This window comes from Amblyomma mixtum, chromosome 8 (genome assembly GCF_055824585.1).
Source record: "Amblyomma mixtum isolate Tamu chromosome 8, ASM5582458v1, whole genome shotgun sequence".
Taxonomy (NCBI): domain Eukaryota; kingdom Metazoa; phylum Arthropoda; class Arachnida; order Ixodida; family Ixodidae; genus Amblyomma; species Amblyomma mixtum.
The window spans coordinates 120,643,143-120,653,965 of NC_143019.1; the positions used below are offsets into that span (position 1 = coordinate 120,643,143).

Below are 10,823 nucleotides of genomic sequence, written 5' to 3' on the forward strand. Positions count from 1 at the left end.
CGCAATATAACCGCCCACATAAGCGATAGCCTAGGTCTGAATCGACGGCAGGTTCTGTGGCAAAATTGTGGTAGTAAGCCTCTGAAGCACCAATCTTGCTCTCGACAGCTTCGGCGCTGCTTGCACAGTCGTCGTCAGGGGAGACTTTGGAGCTGAAGTAGAAGTTGGTTGCGCAGAAGAAAGGACGTCAGCGGGTAGGAGTCTTGACATCGAAGCACACTCTTTGTGGGCAATATTGGATGCTGAATTAGACGCAGCGATCCCGGTATTCAGTAGCTTTTCGAGACCTGACATTGCAGCCAGAACATCCAACATGCTGTTACACCCGGATGACATTCGCAAACTACCAAACAGGGATTCAATTGGATCGCTGTTGAATTTTCTGGTGAGGAAGAAAAAAAAAACTTCTCTTCAGTCAGCAGATATTTGACACACGCCACTGTGGAATAGGTAGTGATCAGAATTGTCTGATAGGTTTCGTCTGTGAAAAATTCACGGGTATGCTCAGATCTTTTTTTTTTTAGCCCTTCTAAATACATAAGTAAAGTGATTCCAAGCCATTCAAGCCACGGATCAGAACTGTCGTCGAATTGGCGAGCATCCGGAAAATGTTGGTGTATGGGCTGCGTCGTGTTGCTGATATCGTGAAGCACGAACCACCAATAAACGTTCTTCATGAACGTAATGGTTGGCCCTGCAGCTGAAAATGACACGGCAGAAGTGCGCCCAGCCTGATTCTTGAAAAAGAAACAAGAATCGTACTGCGCGCGGCCGATCAGCAGTAGCCGAGCGCCCGCCGCGCGCGACGTATTCTACTCACACAGCGCCGCCTTGCGGCAGCCGCGAGCGGCGGCGGAGCCGGCGCCCGACGGCCTGGGGAGAGCGTTCGCACAGGCACAGAAAGTATAAAGGAGGCGCTGTCCCGAGTTGTCCCTGCCGAATGTTATGTGTCCCGAAAACATGTAGAACGAAGAGACAATACGGCATAGCCGTCAAGCAAAAATACAGCGCCGAATCGATCGGATACGAAGCCAGGTTCGTGGTAATAGTCAGTGGTGTCATGTAGACATCGGGAAAACACATTGTTGACACATTAGGCAATGACACTTTTATATCAGTTATTTCTCGCGGGAGCATGGCCTTCAATTCCGTTGACATTCGCTTTCCACGGGAGTACATAGGTCTGAGTTTTCATGCAATGTTGTATTCAACATTTCCGGAAATTCCCGCGTGCTGTGGGGAAGTTCTGGCACTTCCAGACAACAGCGCAGCTTTTCCATCGCTGCCTGCCTCACCAGCTGCCGTGAAAGCGGTTACTTCTGCGCAGATGTTTTCGCGCCCTACACCCGAAGTGCAGTGCCTGAGAATGCACAGGCCATTCAAGACAGGAGATAGGACATGAATGCCTAAACAATCTGGGTAAGCTACTTTGATTGAATACGCAGAGATTGATACAGTTCTGCTGCTTGTGTTGCTCGGAGGGACATACAGGATTATGGGCCATTCCTCCAATAGCCTTTCTCCCATTTCCGTGGAAGGCAAGTAATTATCCCACGGGATGTGCTGACGAAACAGGGAGCAGTATTTGCCAATGCAATATTGATACTGACGGCCGGGCATTATGGCGCGGGCATGTTCTTTGATGGAGACACCGTGTGATCCAGGTTAGGCACGCTTGATTTTAGTGTGCCAATGCTGAAGGAACGCTTATGTTGAACAGCTGCAATTGATCATGGAAAAATATGATAACATTTACACTTGTTTTTAAATGCAAAACTTTTTTTTGCGTCATTCAGAGAGTGAGCTTAAACCCTCGCTTCGCATAAATGCACGGCGTCGCAAATGAGACGCGATGGTAAGACGCATGCCTTTCGATACATAACAAGCCGCTGTGCAGTAAAATTCCTTTGGAATGGGCTCAGACACTCGCGAGTGGGCCGCGTACTGCCGAGCCTTCAATTGAAGTCTCAAGGAGCTTCTCAGCCGGCCATAGCATTAGCTCGCACCGTACCGAAAGCCTTCATCATTTTTTGAGCACTTCAGTGCGCAGCTTAGCAAAGTGCGAAAAGGCTGAGGACTACAAGAGCAATTAATTCAATTTTAGAATAATTTTCAGATATCCTAAGATAGACGCATGTTAACCTACTGCCGTGACATTAGACGTCTGAGGTGCGGTCAGGTTGCTTTTCCTTGTAATACCCCTTATGTAATACCCCCAAAGTGGGGTCTTTAAGGTAATAAAGTAAAGTGAAGTAAACAAATGTTAGGAGTAGGTATCTCGACAGTATCTATACATTTTTTAGGCGTTCAAAAGTAACAACTGAAAACTAAACATTTCGACAGAACTACCTGTCTGATTGGGTTTAATAAATTATAATAAACTCTGGCACGTCTCCAAGAAAATATTTTTGAATTTGAAGCCCAAAGTTTTGAAGCCGCCGGGTGGGCTCTTTTTTCAGGGGTGACTGGGGGCTGCGGCAAATATTCATGGTGGGGTAGCAAGGGGCCGAAAGAAGGAAAGCACCACCATGCATAGTTAAAGACGCGAACCTCAGCCCCCAGTAATCCTTGAAGTAGCAGCCTAGCAGACTTCGAAACGTTGTGTTTAAAAAGATTTGGTTGGAAACGTATCAGAGTTTAGCAGTGTATGCTGACAATCTCGCGCCATACAGAACAGCCAGGAAGGAGTACCCAACATCGCATAAATCGCTCATTAAGTTAGAAGAGAACACCCTTAGGAGACTACAAAGCAACACATACCCAACGCCAGCTAAGTTGCGCCAGTGGTACCCTACACTATACTCTCCGCAGTGCCCACACTGTGGAGAGGTAGCTAACCCCTACCACATGGTGTGGGCATGCCAATTTAATCCCCTAGTGGACCTCATTCCAAACCCCTCAGAGGAGCAGTGGGAGGCTATTCTGCTCAGCGATGATCCTGACCGTCAGCACTGGCGGGCGGGGAGGGCCTGCGCAGCAGCAATAACCAGTGGACTACCGGACTAGGCTGCCCACCCACATGTTCTACGAATATTCAGAAAATAAAGATGTTTTCAATCAATCAATCAATCAATCAATCAATCAATCAATCAATCAATCAATCAATCAATCAATCAATCAATCAATCAATCAATCAATGTCAGAGTTTCTTGTTAAAAAACAAACAAACATTCATGTTCAGCGGGTCCGCATCGTGTGGTAGAATAGACGATATGCGAAATTGCTTGGCGGTCTGGCAACACCGCGCCCACAACTTCCGGTTTATATCTTGGCTCGGTCGAGCTCGTCGAGCTGGTGCATCGTTTGCTATGCGTACTTTCTTCTTGCGAGTGGAATTTCAACAGGCAAGCTTCAGCTGCTGCGTTGTTTTCACAGCTGATCTTTGACCAAATGTAGGTGCTTTCAATAAGCGCTAGCTTACTCCTACCGCGTCCTCAGCTTCGCTTGAAGTCTGGCGCTCATGATCGCAATAATCGGCACTCGAAAGTGGGTTGGAAAGTCGAACCGTGACCGTGTGCTGTTGTCGTTTTAATGCTCGCATTAAAGCACCAGTTAAAGCATCACGCATTATCAAGGCTATTTTATTCCCAGGTCGACGCGAATTCATCTGGTAGGGTAGCGAGCAGTTTTTTTGCGGTGAGTGCGCACGTGTGTTGACAAACTTCTGTGACAGTGCGAACTTTCGTTCACGCCGACGCCAGGAGCTTCGTGCATTGCAGTATAATCACACAAGACCTTCGACCAGCTGTGTAATTCGATTCCTTTACTGTAATGAGCAATGCGCATCCGCGGTTTTCAACGTCACCGTTTCAGAGCCCGGCGTCGGTTGATTTTCGCCACAATTCGTTGAAACCTCGTCCTGCTTAAGACGCAGTCAGTCGACATTAACAAGAGGAAAGTAGGCATGCACATATAATTCAAAATATTGTAAGCAAAGACGCAGCTGTTTTTTTTTTCAGACAAGCACTGAGCCACCGCGGCGGCTTGATTAGAGTAAGATGCTACAGCTGTAGGTGCATGCACGGATTCGATACGCTGGTCAAGCTGTGTGTGCAGGGGCGAAATTAGCATGTTCAGTTGCTTCCGAAACTTAATTAGCTTACTCCCAAACTTGGACAAATGGCGTTGTTGCGAAGCAAGCTGTTGGAGCTTGCCACAACGATTTTTTTTATTTTTTTATTTATTTAGTAGATACTGCAGACCCTTTTCAGGGTCCAAGCAGGACAGGCATATATTCTTAAAACTCAAAAGATACAGAACACAATGAAAAGAAATATACATAAAAATGAGGAGACAAATATTGCAAACTATTACGATGTCATAACATGGTTCCAATCGGATATTGTCCGCGGAAAAAACGAATACTTAAAACAGTCAGTTTTCGCAAAATACGGTGTCAATGAGTGAATGTGATGATGTCGGGTATAACGTGTGGTTAAAGGGGATATGTACTGTGAAGGATCCAAAGCAAACTTATGGTTAAGTAAAGAATAAAGAAACTCAAGGCGATATTTTCCTCTTCGCGTTTCAAGTGTTTCAATATTGTTAGCCGCCATGAGGTCAGTGGGGGAGTCGGTGATTTTAAATTTGGAATAGATAAACCTAACAGCTTTTCTTTGAACCCTTTCTAATTTATATATGTTAAGTTTAGTGAATGGGTCCCAAACAACCGAAGCATACTCAAGCTTTGGCCTCATGTAAGTGTTATACGTTAGCAGTTTTACGTGAGAAGGTGAATTTCTTAGTTTATGCCTCAGAAAACACAGCTTTTTAAATGCAGAGGAGCATATGTTATCTATATGTGAGTTCCAGGAAAGACTGCTTGTGATTGTTACACCTAGATATTTGTAGCTATTAACCTGCTTTAGTGTTGATGATCCGAGTGTATACACGTGGTTAATTGGGTTCTTTTTATGTGTTATTTGCATCGAAACTGTTTTTTCAGTGTTAAGAACCATGGAAAACTCGCTGCACCAATCAAGAACATTTCGAAGACACTGGTCAAGTTCGTTTTGATCGTTAGTACACGTAATTTGACGGAAAACGACACAATCATCAGCAAACAAGCGAATATGAGTTCCTGGAGTAACCACATTAACAATATCATTGATGTAAATCTGAAAAAGCAAGGGCCCCAAGACGCTTCCTTGGGGCACCCCAGAGGTGACTGGGAGACAACTGGAGCTGCACCCATCGACTGAAACAAATTGCACTCTATTCGTGAGGTAATCTTGAATCCACGATATTAAAATGTCTGGAAGATTAATGTTTTTTAGTTTTTGAATGAGTTTTCCGTGGTGAACTTTATCAAATGCTTTGCTGAAATCCATAAATATGGTGTCTATTTGACCATTCATATCCAGTGTTTTAGCAAAAGTGTGTACTATTGTAACTAATTGTGTTATTGTAGAATAGCCCTTTCTAAACCCATGCTGAAAGTCGCTTAATATGGAGTGTTCTTCAAGAAATTTGTTAATATGTTTAGCAATAATATGTTCGAGCATTTTACAGCATGCGGAAGTTAAAGAAATAGGACGGTAATTTTGTAGTAATGTGCAGTCACCTTTTTTAAAGATGGGAACAACTCGAGCAGTCTTCCATTCAACCGGAAGTTTTGATGACAGCAGAGATTTTTTAAACAACACAAAAAGAAACTTCGCAATTATTTCGGCATAGCGTCGCAAAAATACATTTGATAAATTATCAGGACCAGAAGAAGTTTTAGGTTTCAGTTCTAAAAGCAAAGCAAATACACCAGGGAGGCTAACAAAGTCAACCTCCGATACAGGAAAATATGATGCGCTTTGTACAATTTGTACACCTGCTTCAGAGAATACGCTGTGAAAAAAAGAATTAAAATAGCGTGCAATGTCAATCGGATCAGTCAAAGTATCTCCCTCCGCTTTTATTTTTGAGATATGTTTCTTGCTGTCACTCAGGAAGTTCCAAAATTTACTTGGGTCATTTTTAACAAAACTGGGTAACGTTGTGTTAAAGTACAAGTCTTTTGACTCACGAACCGCACGTTCAAGATTATTTTTAAGCGTTTCAATCTGACTTAACTGGTGGTTTTTTTTCTTAGATCTTTTTAGTTTTCGCTTCAGTTGAATAATCTTCCGCGTCATCCAAGGTGTGCGTTTGTGAACTTTTTTGCGTTTATTCGGAACGAAGGCATTTAGACAATATTGACACATTTCGACGAATCGCTCCCACAGCTTGCAGACATCATCATTATCATCGAAGCTCGGTAAACAAGTTTCCATATGTTCAATCACTGCGGCATCATCAGCCCTAGAATAATCCTTGAAACAACGTACATGACTGGCTTTTTTGTGGTAAGGGGACTTAACTAAATCTATCGATACGCTTACGAGGTGATGGTCTGAAATGCCTGTTTCGACCGATACAGTATGCATAGAATATTGACGGCTAGCAAAAACTAAGTCTAGTATAGAGGAAGATGTACCTTGTACACGAGTAGGTTGATTTACAATTTGAGCTAAATCATGAGTAAGCATGACATCAAACAGAACGTCTGCACTGCTCCCAGACTTAGCACCGCCTTGTAAGCGGTCCCAGCACACATCTGGCAGATTGAAGTCACCTATTAACAGTATTTTCTTATTTTGGAAATCAGACAGGTGATGTTGTAGCTTAATAAGATAGTCGGGTGTGGCATCTGGTGGCCTGTAGCAACCATACAGGATGAAAGAATGACCCCAGCAAGAAATTTTTATGCAAAGGCATTCAAGGTCAGGAACATCATATACAAGGTCGCATTCTACAGAGTCTTTTAAGAGAATGGCTACGCCACCACCCCTTGAGGTCCTGTCTTTGCGAACGACTTTATAATGAGGAGGAAAAACCAGGTCATCTGCTAAGTCGTCATGTAACCAAGTTTCCGTCAGGACTGATATGTGTGGGTCGAACTCCAGCAGTTTAAGTTCAAGCGAGTCTTTCCTGTTTGCAACGCTGCGTGCGTTAATGTTAACTATTCTCAAGCTTTTTATACTAGATTGGCCCGTGTTACTATGGCAAGACAAGCTATCTGTCTTAGTGAAGAAAGAAGCTGAGGTAAATGAACCACTCACTTTATCGGTGAGCGGTTTCGCAACTGCGTACAACTTCGCGTCACGGGCCGACTTGCGCCGATCCCGTCGTTTTTTTGAACCCTCACTTTATCATTTTTTTCGCAGTCCCAAACGTAAGGAATATTATTGATATATAACTTATCAAACACCAAGGAAACCCTTTCTTTTTTATCTCGGTTCGGCTTCGCGCTATCCCATAGTTTCTTTCTTAGTTCACGAACGTTCTTTGAAAAGTCTTCGCCGATTGAATAATCTTTTCCCTTTAGTTTCTTTCCGTTCTTGAGTACCACAGTTTTATGCCTACTGTCTAAAAGCTTTAGGATTACAGGACGTGTTTTGTCAATTGCCGGTTTACCTAACCTATGTATCCGCTCAATAGGGATAGGATCGAGTCCTAAAATATCATGAAAAATATCTTTGTTTACGGTTTCTTCAAGCAATTCATTTGTTTCCTCTTCAGTTTCTGGGATGCCATATATGATCAAATTTGACCTCCTACTATAATTTTCAAGCTGCTCAAGCCTTGCTTCAAGCCTTTCAATCGTTGTACTCATACAACTAACCTGTTCTTGGCAGGACGTTACTCGGCTCTCAAGCCTGGACAGGGCATCTAATTTGTTCTCTATGTTCGGTAATCTGTTCTCTTTCATATCTTTTATGTCGACTGCAATATCATTAAGTTGTTGTAAAATTCGGGTCATGTCAGGGCCTGGGTTCGATTCAATGTCACCGGCCAGCAATAATAATTTCCTCAGACACAATGTGAACACCTGTAGCAAGCAACAAAGCCGAGGGCACGGCAGCACCAACAGGAATAGATCATTAGAACGAAAACATTTTTCATACTTTTTGCTCACCTGCACAAGGAAGACAAACGGATTAGTGCTCCGCATTCTGTCGATGCTGCCATGCCCAGTGGTTGCAAAACGAGCGTGAGTCCCATTTATAGCTTGAGTGCACTGTGATGCCCCCTGCAGTCCAGGTTCCTGGCAATCAGAACGTGTTGCCGAAGAATGATGATACGGATGCCAAGATTCCAATGCTGGTGGGCGTATTTCTTGATCGATGTCTTGATGCGTTGAAAGATGGACATGCGCAGAGAGGTTCAGCACGCTGATGTCCGGACAGCCACCGTTGAAACATCCAAGAAGGCCACATAGCTGCACAAGGAAGACAAACGGATTAGTGCTCCGCATTCTGTCGATGCTGCCATGCCCAGTGGTTGCAAAACGAGCGTGAGTCCCATTTATAGCTTGAGTGCACTGTGATGCCCCCTGCAGTCCAGGTTCCTGGCAATCAGAACGTGTTGCCGAAGAATGATGATACGGATGCCAAGATTCCAATGCTGGTGGGCGTATTTCTTGATCGATGTCTTGATGCGTTGAAAGATGGACATGCGCAGAGAGGTTCAGCACGCTGATGTCCGGACAGCCAACGTTGAAACATCCAAGAAGGCCACATAGCTGCACAAGGAAGACAAACGGATTAGTGCTCCGCATTCTGTCGATGCTGCCATGCCCAGTGGTTGCAAAACGAGCGTGAGTCCCATTTATAGCTTGAGTGCACTGTGATGCCCCCTGCAGTCCAGGTTCCTGGCAATCAGAACGTGTTGCCGAAGAATGATGATACGGATGCCAAGATTCCAATGCTGGTGGGCGTATTTCTTGATCGATGTCTTGATGCGTTGAAAGATGGACATGCGCAGAGAGGTTCAGCACGCTGATGTCCGGACAGCCAACGTTGAAACATCCAAGAAGGCCACATAGCTGCACAAGGAAGACAAACGGATTAGTGCTCCGCATTCTGTCGATGCTGCCATGCCCAGTGGTTGCAAAACGAGCGTGAGTCCCATTTATAGCTTGAGTGCACTGTGATGCCCCCTGCAGTCCAGGTTCCTGGCAATCAGAACGTGTTGCCGAAGAATGATGATACGGATGCCAAGATTCCAATGCTGGTGGGCGTATTTCTTGATCGATGTCTTGATGCGTTGAAAGATGGACATGCGCAGAGAGGTTCAGCACGCTGATGTCCGGACAGCCACCGTTGAAACATCCAAGAAGGCCACATAGCTGCACAAGGAAGACAAACGGATTAGTGCTCCGCATTCTGTCGATGCTGCCATGCCCAGTGGTTGCAAAACGAGCGTGAGTCCCATTTATAGCTTGAGTGCACTGTGATGCCCCCTGCAGTCCAGGTTCCTGGCAATCAGAACGTGTTGCCGAAGAATGATGATACGGATGCCAAGATTCCAATGCTGGTGGGCGTATTTCTTGATCGATGTCTTGATGCGTTGAAAGATGGACATGCGCAGAGAGGTTCAGCACGCTGATGTCCGGACAGCCAACGTTGAAACATCCAAGAAGGCCACATAGCTGCACAAGGAAGACAAACGGATTAGTGCTCCGCATTCTGTCGATGCTGCCATGCCCAGTGGTTGCAAAACGAGCGTGAGTCCCATTTATAGCTTGAGTGCACTGTGATGCCCCCTGCAGTCCAGGTTCCTGGCAATCAGAACGTGTTGCCGAAGAATGATGATACGGATGCCAAGATTCCAATGCTGGTGGGCGTATTTCTTGATCGATGTCTTGATGCGTTGAAAGATGGACATGCGCAGAGAGGTTCAGCACGCTGATGTCCGGACAGCCAACGTTGAAACATCCAAGAAGGCCACATAGCTGCACAAGGAAGACAAACGGATTAGTGCTCCGCATTCTGTCGATGCTGCCATGCCCAGTGGTTGCAAAACGAGCGTGAGTCCCATTTATAGCTTGAGTGCACTGTGATGCCCCCTGCAGTCCAGGTTCCTGGCAATCAGAACGTGTTGCCGAAGAATGATGATACGGATGCCAAGATTCCAATGCTGGTGGGCGTATTTCTTGATCGATGTCTTGATGCGTTGAAAGATGGACATGCGCAGAGAGGTTCAGCACGCTGATGTCCGGACAGCCACCGTTGAAACATCCAAGAAGGCCACATAGCTGCACAAGGAAGACAAACGGATTAGTGCTCCGCATTCTGTCGATGCTGCCATGCCCAGTCGATAATAAAATCTGATGGCCTGAAGCGTTTTCAGAACACTGTTGCACGTACTTTCTAGCTTAGAAATGCGTCCCTCCTTCATAATAAAGTAGCTATATTATTCGCTTCTTTTTTTTTAGATTTTCGTCGCTGCAGATATCGAAGGTATAGGAATCCTCAAGAAATAAAGCATTCGCACCTCAGTTTTTATACGTAGGGTGTATTGCTTCCCAAAGACTCCGTAACGCGCATAACATATGCGTATGGTCCAGAGAGTGTGCTCGCCCTTCTAAAACTAAATGAACACGGGAAAAACTTAACTGAACACGTAGCAAACTAAGCAGTAATCGGCATATGGTTCTTCGAGTGAACTTATTTCGCCACGGTACGAGCGACTGGCCCGCTCAAAAAAATTACCTTCTCTATTACGTTGTTCAAGTATGCGTCTATATATATTCACGCCCGATCGGAGAGTTGATAAATCACGAAATCGGCTTCTAATTCTGATCAGAGACAACAAAGGCTGTGGTCATTATCTTAATTTAAACGCCAATTACCTAGAGATATTTGTCAAAAATCAGCGGAGAAAGCGAAAGCTGCGCACTGATCCGCGTGCTGACACATGATACCTCGCATGGCGTTTTGTGTTATTAAAACGTTGGGACGGAGTAAAAAAAAATAGAAAAGCGAAAAGCTGGAACGCACCTAGTTCTG

At 44.9% G+C, this 10,823-nt stretch overlaps 1 protein-coding gene across 1 annotated transcript; it reads right to left on the minus strand.

The window, feature by feature from the left end:
- Positions 1–6,985: 6,985 nt before the first annotated feature.
- On the minus strand, positions 6,986–10,028 carry LOC149334133 (uncharacterized). The gene has a single exon (XM_089556198.1). It carries the CDS (start codon positions 9,800–9,802, stop codon positions 7,088–7,090), a length of 2,715 nt encoding a protein of 904 aa, XP_089412324.1. The 5' UTR covers positions 9,803–10,028; the 3' UTR covers positions 6,986–7,087.
- Between the last annotated feature and the right edge of the window lie 795 nt (positions 10,029–10,823).